This window comes from Garra rufa, chromosome 15 (assembly GCF_049309525.1).
Source record: "Garra rufa chromosome 15, GarRuf1.0, whole genome shotgun sequence".
NCBI classification, from domain to species: Eukaryota; Metazoa; Chordata; class Actinopteri; order Cypriniformes; family Cyprinidae; genus Garra; species Garra rufa.
The window spans coordinates 41,628,972-41,648,651 of NC_133375.1; the positions used below are offsets into that span (position 1 = coordinate 41,628,972).

Here is a 19,680-nt window from a genome sequence, read left to right on the forward strand (position 1 = left end):
GCATTGTAACCACATCAACAGCTCCAAACAGTGTTGCCAGATTGGGCGGGTTTCTGCCCAATTGGGCTTCTTTTGATCGGCTTGGACCGGAGAATAAGGCATTGGGCGGGTAGACAAAATTTGGGCTGCTTTAAAAAATTAAAAGACGCCCAATCAGCTGTTTTTTTTTCTTCACTTTTATCATTAGTCATGTTATTTTAGTACGTTCGAGCTCAAAGTATCACTAAGTATCACTAATATAATGTGTAGTGCAGTCATCAACTCATTTTTGCTTAACGTAACCCTTACTGGTTTAGTTTAACAGAGACCTGTCCATCAATTTACGTCTTTTACGTTAGTGAGACGTGATGACTTGTGAGTGACGGGGTTTTACATTACATTTGTTTCTCATCACTTTATTGTGCACTTTTTGCACAGAAATTAGCATATTTTTTACTGTGGACATTGAAAATGATGCATGCGTTTTTCCAAGGGTTAAAGTCATCGGTTAATTTCCACTTTGAAAAGATTTCTGAACATTTTACACATATTTTCGGACTGTTTTGATCCATATTATTTTTATTTTGTCATTATTCTTTTTTTAAAGAGATAAAAATGGTCCTTATCAACCTTGACATGGCAATAAAATTCTCATTATTTTGGCAGTTAAAATTTGGGCTGGTTTTTGTTGAAGTGGGCGGGATTTGGTGAGCTTTTGGGCTGGAAATCCTCAACCTGATCTGGCAACACTGGCTCCAAACACAGCTCAGTTGAATGATAAGGTTTATCACCAATATTAAATAAATCGATTTTAGCTACAAACTCGATCATAATGCACAATGTTTCCATCTAACACATATTTTGAGGTGCAGATAACGTTAGTCATATTAATGGAGTGTTTTACTAGTTAGCAGTAAACCGGTCACCTCACCAAGTATGTTCGTAAATTTGTGTTGGAAGTTATCTTTGGAATTAAAATGTTGATATTTTATTTGTAAACATCATACCTTTTCGCTTATTTCTGTTAATGCCATAAAACTAGCGAGTTAAGCCAGTAACAGTACTAACAATAACATGGCCGAAGACGAACCGAATCAGTGACCCGAGAGAGTTGTTTACGCTGGAACCGCTCCGATTGATTCAAACTCGTGACTTCGTTCGTTCAGTCCAAGCGATTCACTAGCAAAAATCAGATCAAAAGAGCCATTCATTTTCGTATTGACATCACTGAATGATTTTTAAAACCACATAGTGGTGGGTGCAACAGAGTTTTCTCTCTGAGAGAGAATCTGTTCGCGAATCATTATTCAGAGAGTGACTATGGAGTACAGAGAGCAGATCGCGAATCGTTTGATTCAGATCGGAACTTTGGAGCGGATTCGTGAATCATTTGATTCAGATCGGAACTTTGTAGCAGGTTCGTGAATCATTTGATTCAGATCGGAACTTTGTAGCAGGTTCGTGAATCATTTGATTCACGGAACATCGGAGTGCAAATCGGAAATTCTGAAATTATGGTTCGCGAATCATTATTCAGAGAGAGACTATGACATATACAGAGAGCGGATCGTGAATCATTTGATTCAGACTGGAACTTTGTAGTGGGTTTGTGAATCGTTTGATTCAGATCGGAACTTCGGAGTGGATTCGCGAATTATTTGATTCACAGAACATCTGAGTGCAAATTGGAAATTCGGAAATTATGGTTCGCAAATCATTATTCAGAGAGAGACTATGGAGTACAGAGAGCAGATCGCGGATCATTTGATTCAGATCAGAACTTTGTAGTGGGTTTGTGAATCGTTTGATTCAGATCGGAACTTCGGAACAGATTCGCGAATCATTTGATTCACGGAACATCGGAGTGCAAATCAGAAATTCGGAAATTATGGTTCACGAATCATTATTCAGAGAGAGACTATGGAGTACAGAGAGCGGATCGTGAATCATTTGATTCAGATCGGAACTTCGGAGCCGATTTGCAAATCATTTCGCCAGTTGAACCTGAAATGACGGTAAATGAAAAAGTATCCTGTTTAGGTGAGCGAAACCGCTTCAAACGGTTCAATGCGTGAGTGAATGAATGTCTGAATGAATCAAACTGAATCGCAATCTTTTTGCAAACCCAGACCGAACAGCGATCAACAGTGATTCATTCATGATTTGCTCATTCTTAATGCTGATTCGTGACCCTGGACCACAAAACCAGTCATAAGGTTAAATTTTACAAAACTGAGATATATACATCATATGAAAGCTCAATAAATAAGCTTTCTATTGATATATGGTTTGTTAGGATAGGACAATATTTGGCCGAGATACATCTATTTGAAAATCTGGAATCTGAGGGTGCAAAAAATCAAAATACTGAGGAAATCACCTTTAAAGTTGTCCAAATTAAGTTCTTAACAATGCATATTACTAATCAAAAATTACATTTGGATAGGTTTACAGTAGGAATTTTACAAAAAATCATGGAACATGATCTTTACTTAATTTCCTAATGATTTTTGACATAAAAGAAAAATCAATAATTTTGACCCGTACAATGTATTTTTGGCTATTGCTACAAATATACCCCAGCGACTTAAGACTGGTTTTGTGGTCCAGGGTCACATTTATCAAGTGTCTTAATATCTATCCTCTCTACTACCTGTAGGATCATGTGCACTTCGGCCGTTCAGGACCAGTAATGGTGTTCAGATGGCTCCAGAGGACAGTGTTTGGTGTATGATCTGCTATCAGCTCACGGAGCGGCCCGACGGAGGCAGGCGGAAGCGGAACTACTCGCTGACAGACACGCTGTGAACTCACTGGAGACCTTATGGAACATTACCTGTGAAATCAATCTTACTATTTCTAACTCCAAATGCTTATAAATGGAAATTAAATTTTTGTTTAGGTGTGAGTGCATTTCTAAAAGAAATGAATAGCCTACTTTTATAGACAGTTATAATGTAAAAATATTTCTGCTTTGAAAAACGCAGTTATTCATCAGTGAACCCTGACGAAAAAGTATTAAACTATTTTCAACACTGATAATAATCATAAATGTTTTTTTTAAGCAGCAAATAAATATTAGAATGATTTCTGAAGGATCATGTGACATAAAGACTGGAGTAATGATGCTGAAAATTCAGCTTTGATCACAGAAATAAAATACATTTTAAAATATATTCAAAATTTTACTGTATTTTGAGATCAAACAAATGCAGCCTTGGTGAGCAAAAGAGACTTATTTTAAAATATAGATATAAACAATATGGATAATTTAAATGTAATCAGTCCACGCAGCAAACATTAATAATGACAAGAAAACAGAACGGGTAAAACGGTTTCATAAACTTTATTAAAAGCACATTTGAGATTCACAAAAATAGTGCGCTACATACAAATACAAGTGAATTTCATTGAAATTATAGACATTTATTAAGTTATAGGTCTATCTTATTAATATAGCATTCAAATGTTAGCTTATTTGCAAGAGATGCGAAGGGCTTGTGCATTTTGTACTCTTCAACTCGCTCAGGAGTTCAAGAACATAGAGATGTCAGTGTTTGGTGCTGAACAGATGAACGTCATTCTGCTTGTATGATCCAAAGTGGAATCTACATAGTGTTTAGTGCTAATGTTGTGCACTGTGATTTCGAAAGCGCTAGAACTAATAGTGAAGTACAAAAGACTCGTACAAGCACTCGGTTCACATGAGCAGCACCGTACGCATCTGAAAGAGTCGATCACAGCTTATCAAGTGCACTTGAGAAACGCAAAACACACTTCATCTGCAGCAGAAGCAAGCATCTGAAGTGTGTGTTACTGTAAAACTCCAGCACAATCTGTCTCGAGGGATTGTTTTGTGAAGGAAGATAACCAGCCAGCTGGTTCTGGGAAATCTGAGGATGCTCTGGAGTTCCTTTGCATGGGAAAAATCAGTCTAAGTTTATTGATTTCACCCTCAAAATAAAGACAAACGTTACTGTGGTGTCAGCGATATGGCAACAGCAGTGGCTGGAATCATTTCTGATCTTGTGAGTAATCAAACAGCCATCGGTCCTGCCACTGACTGCATTTAGAGTCACACTGAACATCAACAGCTTTACAGAAGCTGTATTTAGAAATAGAAATATTATGTATTTTTATATTTAGTCATATGCAGTTTGGCTGAATCTCATTAAACCTCTTGAGAAATGTCCAGGTCATATTTCATCCCAAAATCAGAAGAATTTACTGAGAAAAGAAAGACTATTATTATTTCTGTTAAGATTTATGATTATTTTTTATGACATTTAAGTGCATTACTCTGAAATTCATAAGCAAAAATGCAAAAAAATAATAAAATAAAATAATAATAGATAATAATAATACAAAATAAAGAAATTATTTAATTATGGCATACAGTTTGATATTATGATTATTATTGTTAAGCTAATAATCATATTGCATAATATTGTCAATATCGCATTATGACAGAAAACAATGAAAAGGGAAAAAAGGTCATGACAATAATCATTGTGAATAAAGAATAATGGAATTATAATGGAATTAATTATTACAAAAATGCTAAATATAATAACAAAAATAATAAAAAAAATAATAATAATAAAAAAAGCAATTATTTAATAATGGCATAGGGTTTTATAATATTATTTTTCTGCTAATATTCATATTGCATAATATTGTCAATATTGCATTGTGACAGAAAACAATGAAAATAAAAAAATATAAATAATGAAATAATAATAAAATAAAGAAATTATTTAATAATGGCATATGGTTTTATATTGTTGTTATTATTATTATTATTATTATTATTATTATTAAGCTAATATTCATTTTGCATAATATTGTCAATATTGCATTATAGAAACAGAAACAATGGAAAAAATAATTGTTAATAAAGAATAATGTGAATTATTTATGATTGGAATTACAAAAATGGCAATACTACTACTACTACTAATAATAATAATAATAATAATAGATAAAATAAATAATAATAATAATAATAATAAAAAAACAAAGCAATTATTTAATAATAGCATACAGCCGGATATTATTATTATTTATGCACAAAACAATTCAAATGAAAAAAGGGTAATGGAAAAATAATTGTGAATAGAGAATAATGGGAATTATTTGTGATGGAAATTACAAAAATGGAAATAATAATAATAATAATAATAATAATAAAAAGCAATTCTTTAATAATGGTACACAGCTTAATATTATTATTATTATTATTATTAAACTAATATTCATATTGCATAATATTGTCAATATTGCATTATGACAGAAAACAATGAAAATGAAAAAAAAAAAAGGTAATGAAAATAATCACGGTGAATAAAGAATAATGGAAATTATTTGTGATGGGAAATATAAAAATGCCAAAAATAATAATAAAAATAATACAATAATAATCTAAAGGAACAGCGAATGTAAATTTGCTAAAAATGTGCTCAGGCCATCAGAGATGTACATGAGTTTGATTCTTCATCATATTCCATGAATATGGAAATACAAAAATGCTTTTTTCTTCTCCAAATGTTAACTGATGGACTGGAGTGGTGTGGATTACTTGTGGATGTTTTTATCAGCTGTTTGGACTCTCATTCTGACGGCACCCATTCACTGCAGAGGATCCATTGGTGAACAACTGACGTAATGCTACATTTCTCCAAATCTGATGAAGAAACAAACTCATCTACATCCTGGATGGCCTGAGGGTGAGCACATTTACAGCACATTTTCATTTTTGGGTGAACTATTTCTTTAATTATCCTAAAACAGGTTATAATTTTTGTCTTTTTGATTTTGAGCGACAATATGACCCGGCTGGTTTTGGTGAGATTCTCCTGTAAAGTGCATTAAACTGGTTTTATAACACTAGGATCTGTAGGGAAGGAGTTTAGTGTTGCACAGCAACAGGTTTAATGATCAGAGGAAAACCCAAGACTGCGGACAACAGACAACAAACAGGACGTCCTGTGGCTCACAGAACATCTCTGGTCCTTTCACAGCTCTCAGACCGGCTGATGCTCCAGGATAAAAAAAATAAAAAATAAAATTCATCACAAATAAAAGAAAAACACATGGCATCAGACTTGGACAAAAGCAAAACACATAGAAAGTACACATACGGATGTGAGATGAAGAAACAGATGAGACAAAACAGTATGCAGCTGTAAGTAGAAAACAGAAATCCACCGTTTCAAGCGGTATTTATGGAAGCCTGTTTCCAACACAGAATAAAACATAAAAGATAACTGCAACTTTTTCTCACAGTTCAGACTTTGTTTCTGGCAAATCTGAGTGAAAATTAAGAATTGTGAGATATAAACACATAATTGCAACAAAATTGTGAGATGTAAACTCATTCTGACTTCTTATCATAAGTTTATGTCTCACAATTCTAAACTGAACATCTTGCAATTCTGTTTTTTCTCACAAATCACTTGTTTCACTTATATTTGTTTACACTTTATATTTTGCAATTCTGCAAAAGCCTATATGTTGGAATTCTCACTTTTTTCTTCAGAACTGCCAGAAAAAGTCAGAATTGTAAGATCAAAATTCACAAGTACCTGGCAGAAGCAGGCTTTCATAGGTATCAGATCTCGCTCCATCTGGTGGTAAAGCATCATGGTGGTTTGCTTCAGGCATCTGCAGTGGTTTGGCACTTAAACATTTGTTTGATGAAATATCTGATGAAGGTGATTGGAATAGATTTGTGTGGTTCTTCTAGTTTTTTGTGGATGAAGTGACAACAGGAACACCACTGGTGTAAATCTAATGGCTTTCAATGACGACCGGCTCATACACTCCGGCAGAGACCCTGAAACACAACACAGAGTATGATGAGTGAGTCTGTGTGTGTTTAGTGTTTTTGCAGCTCTAAATGCTGTATTTTTGTGGCGTGTTTGTGTCAAATCACCTGTTTCCCAGCTGGATGCCGCTCAGCGCTGTAGTTCCGTCTCTACTCACGAACAGTCTCAGGTTGCTATCTGAACACAGAGAGACAATACAGAAAATGAATGGACTACGGTGAATGGATTAAGACTGTAATAATAATTGAATTTATAAAAATGACCAAGTTCAACAGTTTGATTGTTTAGTAATAGTTGTTCATGAGTCCCTTGTTTGTCCTGAACAGTTAAACTGCTCTGTTCTTCCGAAAAATTCTTCAGGTCCCACAAATTCTTTGGTTTTTCAGCATTTTTGTGTATTTGAGCCCTTTCCAACAATGACTGTATGATTTTGAGATCCATCTTTTGACACTGAGGACAACTGAGGGACTCATATGCAACTATTACAGAAGGTTCAAACGCTCACTGATGCTTCAGAAGGAAAAACATGAATTAAGAGCCGGGGGTGAAAACTTTTGAACAGAATGAAGAAGTGTACATTTTTCTTGTTTTGTCTAAATATATATATTTTTTTCATTTGGTACTTCCATTCAGAAGCTACAGAAGATACTCACATGTTTTCCAGAAGACAAAATAAGTTCAATTTACCCTGATCTTCAAATTCAAAAAGTTTTCACCCCTGACTCTTAATGCATCTTTTTTTCCTTCTGGAGCATCAGTGAGTGTTTGAACCTTCTGTAATAGTTGCATATGAGTCCCTCAGTTGTCCTCAGTGTGAAAAGATGGATCTCAAAATCATACAGTCATTGTTGGAAAGGGCTCAAATAAACAAAAATGTTGAAAAACCAAAGAATTTGCCGGACCTGAAGAATTTTTCTAAAGAACAGCAGGCAGTTTAACTGTTCAGGACAAACAAGGGACTCATGAACAACTATCACTAAACAAAAACAAAAAAAAAACAGCTGTGGATCATTCAGGTAACAACACAGTATTAAGAATCAAGTGTATGTAAACTTTCAAACAGGGTAATTTTTATAATTTCAGCTATTATTTTCTTTTGTGGACTATATGTAAACATCTTTTATGTGGGATATCTCATTTCAGTCAGTACTAAATAAACACTAACATGCATTTTGTATGATCCCTTTTTATTTTGATAAAATAATTAACATTTTGCAGATTCTGCAAGATGTAAACTCTAAACCTCAACTGTATCTGCATCAATACTTGAAATACTAAACAAAAACTTGTAAAGCGATGGTTCGGAGTAGATTTGACAACATTATGCACTCCGAAGCCCATCTAAATGCCCCATCCGAAGTTTTTTTTACCTTAGTCGAACATTGACTTAGATAATCGAGCTTGTTGAATGGCTTGCTACAGCCGTACATGGAACATCTGATGTATATCGTTAATTGCACCACTAAACGTGCACGTAATCTTACCAAACATCTACAGTAGTGTAAATAGGGTATGTACTTACAAAACGCTGCATTGGAAAATTTGCAAGTCCACCATGAGTGTATTAAAAACAACTGTTACCCGATCCCTAGTAGTCTCAAAAACTACAAATGTCGACACGTCGACGTCACTTCCCAGGTTTGGGAAAAGCATGTAAAAGTCCACCTACTACGTCTGTGTGCATGTCAACGTAAGATTACTTGCACGTTTCGTGGTGCAATTTACGCGATACATGACATGTACCATGTACAGCTGTAACAAGCCATTCGACAAGCTCGAATATCTCCGTCAATGTTCGACTAAGGTAAAAAAAACTTCGGATGAGGCTTCTGAGTGCATATAGCAATGTAGTCAAATCTACTCCGAACCATCGCTTTAATGCTTAATTTTTTCTTTAAGCTGTACTTAGCTTTAAATGTTTGTTTTGGTGCAATAAATAGTAGTACGTAAGCAGATGTGAGTATTTCCACTACAGATGCGTAGTGTTAAAACTGTTAAAACTGCGGCTGTCACCCCAGTACCAAAATCCAACAATACACACTTTGATAACCTGCATAATTTTCGTCCCATTTCTAATCTTCCATTTCTTGCTAAAATTTTAGAACAAACAGTGGCTTTACAAATGGTTTCTCATCTGTCTTTAAATGATTTATTTGAGCCACTTCAATCTGGATTCCGTAAACTCCACAGCACTGAAACAGCATTAGTTAAGGTCACTAATGACTTGTTGATGGCTTCTGATTCTGGTTGTCTATCGATATTGATTCTTTTGGATCTTAGTGCCGCTTTTGACACTATAGATCATTCTATTTTAATTACCCGTTTAGAGACTGTTTTTGGAGTTTGTGATTCTGCATTGAAGTGGTTTAAGTCTTATCTTTCTGATCGTAAGCAGTTTGTTGTGATGGGTGGGTTCAGATCTGAGGTTGGTGTGGTCCAATCTGGTGTTCCTCAGGGATCAGTTTTGGGCCCTTTACTTTTTAGTATTTACATGTTTCCACTTGGTCAACTTTTAAGAACCCTTGGCCTTAACTTTCACTTTTATGCAGATGATACTCAGATTTATATTCATTCAAAGCCTGACAATATCAAAGTGGCTGTGTCTTCTCTTTCTCAATGTCTTACTGAGATTAAAAATTGGATGTCTGAAAATTTTCTCTGTTTAAATAGTGACAAAACTGAAGTGTTGCTTGTCGGTTCTCCTCACCAATTGCGTAAAGCTGAGTCCGTTACCTTAAGTGTGGATGGCTCTGCTCTACAATTTCAAAATAAACTAAAAAATCTGGGGGTGATATTCGATTCCAGCTTAACATTTGATCTTCATGTTCGTAATACAGTCAAGACATCTTTTTTTCATCTCAGAAACATTGCTAAATTACGTCCCATGTTAAATTTTTCTGTTGCTGAAAAGTTAATCAACACATTTGTATTTTCACGTATTGATTACTGTAATGCTTTGCTGGGTGGAGTCTCAAAAGCTACCCTTAGTAAGCTTCAGTTGGTTCAAAATTCAGCTGCAAGAATTCTGACAAGGACCAGTGTAAGTGAGCACATTAAACCTATTTTGGAAAAATTGCACTGGCTTCCGGTCAGTTATCATATTGATTTTAAAATTCTTATGCTGACCTATAAGGCCTTGAATGATCTGGCTCCCCAATATTTGTCAGAGCTTTTAACCCCATATACCCCCTCTCGTGTTTTACGTTCTTCTGCAGCTGGACTGTTAAATTCTCAAACAACTCGGTTAAAAACTATGGGTGATCGGGCTTTTTCCTCATTGGCTCCCAAATTGTGGAATTCCCTGCCCCCTGAGATTAGGAATGCAGAATCTCTTGAGATTTTTAAAGTATCCCTTAAAACTCACTTTTTTAGGGTAGCTTTTGATGTGAATTAGGTGACCGTTCTGTTTTTCTATTATCTTATTTTTGTATTATTGTTTGTTTTCACTGCTTGTATTCTGTGTGTGCTATCTTTTATTTATTATTATTGTCTTGTACAGCGCTTTGAGATGCCTCTTTTAAAGGCGCTTTATAAAATAAAGTGTATTATTATTATTATTATTAGATGCTTTTTACAGATCAGCTGAGATGCAGTTTGATTGTCTTGTGATCTGAAATGTTCACCTTCATTGTTACTGATGTCAGAAAAGTTCTGACTCTGGACGATCTTCTCCACAATGTCATCTGCGTCGATTCGTGTGTCATTGACCCAGGTTGGGTGATCCTCCACCGAATCCTGTTTCCTCCTGAAATACACAGAAGGAGATGTCAAATGTTACATACTTTGTCAGACATTTCTGTTTCTCCTGGCTGACGTGGACGTACCGTGGCGGTCTGTTGGAGGGTAACATGGGCCGCGGGGGGCGCGGAGGCCGGTCGGGACGGGTGTCACTCTCAGACGGGGGGTCTGCACTCACGCTGCTGCCTGTAGACGTGTTCCTGCGATGGGTCAGATCAGACAGACTGGAGGAGCAGGAGTGTTCGGTGCTGTAGCCTGTAAACATACAGAGTCAGTTGCATTAAACACAATCAACAAACATGCAACACTTCATGCTCCACATGAAAAGCTCTACAACTTCTCGGAAGAGCGATTTTATGACGTCTTTAGGTTGCAGAAAGTGTGGTTGTAAACCATGTAAACATTAAAGCTTCAAACTGAAAAATGTTCTGTCAATGGCTTTTTTAATTGATTTTAAGTAGTTATTGAGAGCAAGTTTGTTTCATGAAAAGTAATTTCAGAACAAATGTGACCCTGGACCACAAAACCAGTCTTAAGTCGCTGGGGTATATTTGTAGCAATAGCCAAAAATACATTGTATGGGTCAAAATTATTGATTTTTCTTTTATGTCAAAAATCATTAGGAAATTAAGTAAAGATCATGTCTATGAAGATTTTTTTGTAAAATTCCTACTGTAAACCTATCAAAATGTAATTTTTGATTAGTAATATGCATTGCTAAGAACTTAATTTGGACAACTTTAAAGGTGATTTTCTCAGTATTTTGATTTTTTGCACCATTAGATTTCAGATTTTCAAATAGATGTATCTCAGCCAAATATTGTCCTATCCTAACAAACCATACATCAATAGAAAGCTTATTTATTGAGCTTTCATATGATGTATACATCTCAGTTTTGTAAAATTTAACCTTATGACTGGTTTTGTGGTCCAGGGTCACGAATATCAACCACTTTAACTTTCTTCTGGGACAAGTCTGGAGCTTTTTAGTTTTAATTGATAATTTAAGTGATGAGTGTTGACAATTTACAGAGTTACAGAGAAAAAAGATAAAAAACAAAAACATGAGATGACAGCAAATAAACAATGACCAAGGAATAAAAATCCATAAAACAAAAAAAGGGAAAAAAAAAATGCATCAGAAGAAATTATATATCTTTCAGTCAATTATCAGTCAAAATCATGTGTGATTAATGTTTAAAATGTATTTATTAAAACAATATTATTTAAAACGTTTTTATAACATTATTTAATCAATGTTATTTTAGTATAATTATTATTTTTTAATAATTCTAATATTTATAATTCTAATATTATACTATATTATTTTCTAATTTAGTTTTTTTAGTTTAGTTTTATTTTGTTTTTGTCATTTTTATTCACTTGAAATATATACACTCCCAGTCAAAAGTTTTTGAACTGTAAGATTTTAAAAGTTTCTTCTGCTCATTAAGCCTGCATTTATTTGATCCAAAGTGCAGCAAAAGCAGTAAAATTTTGAAATATTTTTCTATTCAAAATATCTAGTTTTCTATTTGAATATATTTTAAAGTGTAATTTATTCCTGTGATCAAAGCTGAATTTTCAACATCATTACTCCAGTCTTTAGTGTCACATGATCCTTCAGAAATCATTCTAATATGCTTATCCACTGTTCAAGAAACATTTTTTATTTTCATTATTATGAATATTTAAAACAGTTGAGTACATTTTTATCAGGATAGAAAGAATAGAATGATCCAAAGATCCAGAGCATCCAAAGATGCTTTAAATTAATGACAAAGTGATGATAAAGACATATATAAATAAAGATTTCTATTTCAGATAAATCCTGTTCTGCTGAACTTTCTATTCAAACAAAGAAACCTGAAAAAAATATAATCAGCTCTTTTAACATAATAATAATAATTATTATAATAATAAATGTTTTTTGAGCTGCAAATGAATATTAGAGTGGTTTCTGAAGGATCATGGGACTAGAATAATGACGCTAAAAAATCAGCTTTGAAATCCCAGGAATAAATTACATTTTAAAATATATTCAAATAGAAAACAGTTATTTTAAATAGTAAAAATATTTCAAAAATTTACTGTTTTTGCTGTACCTTGATAAAATAAATAAAAATAAAAATAAATAAATAAATGAAAAGACTTCATTAAAACTTAATTTTTATTAGTTATTTGAATACATCATGTTAAACTAAACGAGCTGAAATAATTATTTTAAATGTTTTTTACAACATTTGCATTTTAGTTAACATATTTAATCAGTTCATTAATTTTATGTTATTAGTAATGCAAACATTTTTTTATGGTTAAGATTTAGTTTAATTACCCAGCATTTAATATTTAAAATGTACCTAATCCATGTAATAAATAACTTATTTAGATGCAAAACTGGACCTGTCATTGCAAAGACAGATGTTGCGTATGTCCTGAATAGTCATGCCGCAATAATTTGGCAAAAGCACACAAACACACTGTAGCTTTGGAAACATGAAGTCACGTAAAAGAGCTTTAAGTGTCTTTTAAGTGTTTTTGCTGTAAGCGTTCCTGAAGTGTCAGTAGCAGTATGTTAAACAAACATTCCCACACAATAGCGGCCTAAAGCCTAAAACCTAAAGCATGGAAAAAAGACAGGAAGCTGTAGGCGCACTTCCTTAATCAGCAACTGCTGATGACACGCAAAAAATGTACAGAATTCACTGGGCTTTCCTTCATTATGGAAAGGCAGTCAATGTAAACACACACACACCTGATAGCTTGCTTTGCTGACTGGCATAACTGGAGTTGCGTGAATGACCCGTGTGAAACGATTCATCAGGACTTTGACACTGATCCACCTCCTCAGAAAGAGCTAAATTACAAAAAAAGACAGAAAAGACATTTAAAAATGATCATAGAAATACTGAACTAAAAATCAACAATCACACCACTAACAAAAGAACATAAGCATGAGGTTTACTGGACATGTACCATGACTCTGATTTCAAGTATGTGATAAAATACAGTCAAGCCCAAAATAATTCATACCCCTGGCAAATTCTGACTTAAAGTTACTTTTGTTCCTTTTTGACCGGAAATGACACAGGCTTTAGAAGCATTATTGTGGAAAAAAGCTTTTATTTACATTTGAACAAAAAGCGGCATGTCCAAAATGATTCATACCCTTCTCAATAATCAACAGAAAAGCCTTTATTGGCTATTACAACAATTAAAACGCTTCCTATAATTGCTGAGCAGCTTTGTGCATGTCTCCACTGGTATTTTTGCCCATTCATCTTTAGCGATGAGCTCCAACTCTTTCATGTTGGAGGGTCTCCTTGCCATCAGCCTGATCTTTAGCTCCCACCACAGATTCTCAATTGGATTTAAGTCAGGACTCTGGCTGGGCCACTGCAAAACGTTAATGTTTTTGTCTGCTAACCATTTCTTCACCACTTTTGCTGTGTGTTTTGGGTCGTTGTCTTGCTGAAATGTCCACTGGTGCCCAAGGCCAAGTTTCTCTGCAGACTGCCTGATGTTGTTGTTGAGAATTTTGATGTACTGCTCCTTTTTCATGGTGCTGTTTACTGTGATTAGGATGAAAAACACCCCCAAAACATTAGGTTCCCACCACCATGTTTGACAGTGGGGATGGTGTTCTTAGGGTTGAAGGCTTCTCCTTTTTTTATGCCAAATGAAGGCTTCATCATTGTGGCCAAACAATTCAATGTTTGTTTCATCTGACCATGAAACAGAAGACCAGAAGTCTTCTTCTTTGTCCAGATGAGCATTTGCAAAGGCCAAGTGGGCTTTTGTGTGCCTTATCTGGAGAAGTGGTGTCCTCTTTGGTCTGTGTCTGTGGAACCCAGTGGTGTTCAGTGTCCGTTGGACTGTCTGCCTTGAGATGTTGCCACCAGCAGAGCCCAGATTCATCAGGATGGCCTTGGTGGTGATCCTTGGATTCTTTTTGTACCTCTCTCACTATCCTCCTGGCCAGCACAGGTGTCACTTTTGGCTTCCGACCACGTCCTCTGAGATTTTTCACAGTGCAGAACGTATTTTGTAATAACACTATGCACTGTAGCCACTGGAACTTCAACACATTTAGGTCTTATAGCCCTTTCCTGACTTGTGAGCAGCCACAATGCACAGCCGCAGGTCCTCAGTGAGCTCCTGTTCAGCTGTTCCCAATGAATCAGGGTAATTAGGATGCTTTAGAACAGCTTGGACTATTGGGAATGGTATAGAACTTTGGATTTTCCCGTAGACTGTGACAGTTTGCAAAGGGTATGAATAATTTTTTTCCACAATAATGCCTCTTGTACATCGTCTTATTATCTTCTGGGAGAAGCCTGTGTCATTTCCGGTCAAAAAAAACACTTGCTGGTTGAATAAAAGTAACTTTAAGTCTGAATTTGCCAGGGGTATGAATAATTTCGGGCTTTGACTGTACATCTTAATAAAGTGATTTGCATTTTCTTTTACCAGAGCCGAGTATAGAAGGTCTCTGTTTAGCCAGTCGGGGCAAAACTTCAGCGGTTCCTTCTCCTTTACAGTCCAGCTGCAGGGAAGGGTCTCGACCAGCCACAGATATACATTTGGCGGTGCTTGGGGGACTAATACACACAAAAACAAGACTTTTACAATGTCTGATGCTCATGAAATTAGTCACTAAGTTTGTTTGCTGTAATGTCATTAATTAGCCTGAAGGAGGCGCCTGAGCTTATATTAATAAAAGTGACATACTCACGTTTTGAAACAAGGATCTCCGGATAAGAGGGTCATTCCGATGGTCACCTTCAAAGTGACAAGAAAGAATATGTTAGATTTTCACAGATCCATTTAACATTAAGAATAGTGGTTGCATAACTTATTCCCTTAGGCTTCTAGTGAATATTTTGAGGTAAGACGGAGCGCAGTTTGAAGAATATGGCATAACCACGACTAACTCACCCAGGAGAGAAAACAAATGTGTGTGCAATCACATTTTGAAACCACAATCAAATATTTCCAAATTTGCAAACCTGAAGTGTTGTCATTCTTTTTTTGTTCATATAAAACATGTTAACTTTCTGTTTTGTTTCATTTAAAAGTAGTTATTTTTTTTATTTGTAATAAATTAATTAATTGCATTTCTGTGTACTGTCCCTTGTATTTCCATCTCTGTTGTTTCGATTTAAAAAATGTTAAGTTTGTTTTATTTTTTTATTGCATTACATTATTTATAATTGACTAATTATAAATCCCTGTTGAATGGATAAATTGATTTATTATTTTTTATTTACCAACTAATTTACTTATAAGTTTAAATTACCTTTTGGGATTTTCTATCTACTGTCTCTTGTATTTGCACCTCTGTTAAATGTTAAGTTTCTGTTTTATTTATTTATTTGCTTTGTTACATTTTCATGATATGTATTTATTTATTATTTAAATTTTTTTTTTTTTTTGCATTTTTGCCTTTATTTTTTAAGTTTTATTTATATATTTTATTTTATTTATTTGTTTTACATTATTTTCTCGAACTTTTGTCTACTCTTCCTTGCTTTTGCTCCCCTGTTGGCTTTAATTTAAAAAGGTTAAATTCTAGTTTTTATTTTTTTTTATCATTTATTTTAATTTATTAATTAATATGTTTAATTACTACTAATTTACTTATAATTTTTAATGATTTTTTAAAATATTTTATCTACTGTCTCTTGTATGTGCGCCTCTGTTGGCTTGAATTAAAAAATGTCAAGTTCCTGTTTTTATTTTATTTATTCATTATTTATTTGTTTATTTACCAACTAATTTATTTATTAATATTTTTAAATTAATTTTTGGGATTTTCGATCTACTATCTAATTGATTATATAACATGTAAAATACATTTTCTATCTACTGTCTCTTGTATTTGCATCTCTTTTGGCTTGGTTTTAAAAATTTTAATTTTCTGTTTTATTTTGATATTTTGATATTTTCATTTATTTCATGTATTTAATTATTTAGATTTTATGCATTTATTTATTTATTTATTTATTATTTTAAAATAATTTCTTGAATTCCCATCTATTGTCCCTTGTTTTTGCTCTCCTGTTGGCTTGTTTTACTTATTTATAATTTTGTATTAATGTTTTTGATTTTCTACCTACTGTCCCTTGTTTGCACCTCTGTTAGCCAGGTTTTAAAAATATTAATTTTCTGTTTTATTTAGATATTTTCATTTATTTTTATGCATTTATTTATTTTGTGTATTTATTTTACTACTTTATATATATTTTACTACTATATATATATATATATATATATATATATATATATATATATATATATATATATTTTTTATTTTTTTTATTTTTTTTTTTTATATATATATATAATTAATTAAATTTTTTTTTTCTTAAAATTCTCTTATTTATTAGCTGGCTTGATATAAAAATCACCTGTGTTTCTGTGTTCTTTCTTTTTTATTTATTTAACTTCTTCAATCTTGTGTTTTTATGTCTTTGTGTCACTTGCTAGAAAAATAAATGCTGTTTCTACTAAATGTGATAAATGAGTTTAAAAACAAGACTAATGCTGTATGTGAGCTCATATTTGACCTCTGACCTTCAGGATGGAGTTGTCCTGCCGGGTGTTTTTGGTGTCGTACCCCTCCAGCAGACAGCAGCGCGCGGTGGAGCCCGAACCAGCAAACTCCGCCATGTTCAGATCAGCAAAGCCCAGCTGAGAGGATCACACACATACAGACACAGCTCACATTTGCTTTTGTTTATAAGCACAGGATTCCCATCATGCCATGCCAAATGTGAAATATGTGCTGATTATAGTTTGGCAGCGTATAGAGCATATGGTGCACATCAGACCCGTTCCCTCCTGCTCTTTCTCTGCCAAGTTTGTTGAATCTTTGCCTTTCAAAACTAATTCGATTATAAGTTTGAAGTGTGCAACAGGGGAATACCGCATCCGTCCATACCGGAATATCACAGTCATGACAAAATGAATCATATGTTTCCCAGAATAATCCACTTCCTTACACTTCTGGAAGTAATTGGTAAGCTTGTATTGAAAGGTCTCTTCTGCTCATCAAAGCTGCATTTATTTGATTCAAAATACAGTAAAAATGTAAAATATTATTAACATTTAAAATAACTGTTTTCTATGTGAATATATTTTAAAATGTCATTTATTCTTGTGATCAAAGCTGTCTTCAGTGTCATATGATCCTTCAGAAATCATTCTAATATGCATTGTAATATAATTAAAAATCATTGTAATATAATTATTTGTTTATTTCTTAAAACTTATATATATATATATATATATATATTATATACACACACACATTTATTTTCTTATATTTCAGTCTACATATTTATTTGAAATAGTTGTTTGCAACATTATAAATGTCTTTAATATAAATTTAATATATCCTAGCTTTCAGGTTTTTTTTCTTTTTGTTATATAGTCGAAATCCTTAAGTCTCATGATCATAATGCAATAATTTTTTTGCTCACCAAGCCTGCATTTATTTGATCCAAAGTATGACAAAAACAGTAAAATTTTGAAATATTTTTTACAATTTAAAATAATGATTTTCTATTTGAAAATATTTTAAAACTTAATTTATTCCAGTGATTAAAGCTGAATTTTCAGCATCATTACTCCAGTCTTCAGTCATTCAGAAAGCATTCTAATATGCTGATTTGCTGCTCAAAAAACTTTTTTTTTATGATTTTTGATTATCATCAATTTTTCAGCAGTTTTATTTTTCAGGAGGTTTTGATAAAGAGAAAGAAAACAGCATTTATTTTTTGTAACATTTTTCTTCTGTGCTTGACTTTAAACATAAGTTCCTGTTTTCTTTTATTTATTTATTATTTATTTTATTCTGTTCAGTATTGTTTAAAATTGTCTATTGTCTCTTATTTGCACCCAGTTGGCTTGATTTCTATTTTAATTTTTTATTTATTATATATTACTGTGCTTGATTTTGGTGATTTTTCTGTTTTATTTATTTGTTGATTTCTTTTTTTTTTTCAGTTTTACTTATATTTCCATTTATATTCTTATATTTCTGTCTACATATTTATTTAAAGTAGAAGTTGTTTGAAACATTATAAATGTCTTTACTATCAATTTAATACATTCTTGCTTTTAGTTTCTTTTTCTGTTTTATTGTGTAACAGTCAAAAACTTTAAGTCTGATGATCATAATGCAATCATTTTAAACAGTAAGATGTTTAATGCTTTTTTTAAAGAAGTTGTTTCTGCTTATGAAACCTGCATTTATTTGATCCAAAGTACAGCAAAAACAGTAAAAATGTGAAATATTTTTTACTATTTAAACTAATGGTTTTATATTTAAATATATATTTTAAAATGTAATTTATTCCTGTGATTTCAAAGCTGAATTTTCAGCATCATTATTCCAGTATTCAGTGTCACATGATCCTTCAGAAATGTGTTCAAGAAACACTTTTTATTATTTTCATCATCAATATTTAAAAACAGTTGAGTAATTATTTTAGGACTCTTTAATGAATAGAAAGATTCAAAGATCAGCATTTATCTGAAATAAAAAAAAGCTTATAACATTATACACTACACTATTCAAAAGCTTGGAGCTTTTTGTAGGAAAGAAATGATAGAAATTAATATTTTATTTATCAAGGATGCTTCAAATTGTTCAAAAGTGATGATAAAGTCATTTATAATGTTACGTAATATTTCTATTTCAGATAAATGCTGTTCTTCTGAACTTTCTATTCATCAAAGAAACCTGAAAAAATTCTACTCAGCTGTTTTCAACATAATAATAATAATACATGTTTTTTGAGCAGCATATCAGCATATTAGAATTATTTCTACACTGTAAAAAAAAATCCGTAACATTTACGGTAAAAAACTGGCAGCTGTGGTTGCCAGAATTTTACCGTAAAAAATACGGTAGCAATGTTTTACATTTTAAGGTTTTCACTTAAATTTACAGGTAAATACCGTAATTTCATACTAAAAACTGTAACTCATATAATGGTAATGTACCAACTTTTTGAAAATTCACTGTAAATTTTACGTTTCTTTTTTCACTTCCAAAAACGGTATACTACCGTAAAATTAAATGCAATGTCCAACACAGTTTTTCACCATATATAGAAGGGGAACTTAC

The 19,680-nt window shown here is 32.9% G+C and overlaps 1 protein-coding gene across 1 annotated transcript in view; it reads right to left on the reverse strand.

Moving 5' to 3' along the window:
• Positions 1–5,198: 5,198 nt before the first annotated feature.
• Positions 5,199–19,680, reverse strand: part of eeig1a (estrogen-induced osteoclastogenesis regulator 1a) — a 48,048-nt gene continuing 33,566 nt past the window's right edge. Inside the window, exons 5-12 of the mRNA XM_073819174.1 lie at positions 17,121–17,237; positions 15,280–15,326; positions 15,015–15,145; positions 13,300–13,401; positions 10,631–10,799; positions 10,430–10,551; positions 6,914–6,983; positions 5,199–6,814 (exon numbers count right to left, since the gene is read on the reverse strand). Coding sequence (XP_073675275.1) covers positions 6,769–6,814; positions 6,914–6,983; positions 10,430–10,551; positions 10,631–10,799; positions 13,300–13,401; positions 15,015–15,145; positions 15,280–15,326; positions 17,121–17,237 — 804 coding nt within the window. The 3' untranslated portion in view covers positions 5,199–6,768. The remainder of the gene's footprint in view (positions 6,815–6,913; positions 6,984–10,429; positions 10,552–10,630; positions 10,800–13,299; positions 13,402–15,014; positions 15,146–15,279; positions 15,327–17,120; positions 17,238–19,680) is intronic.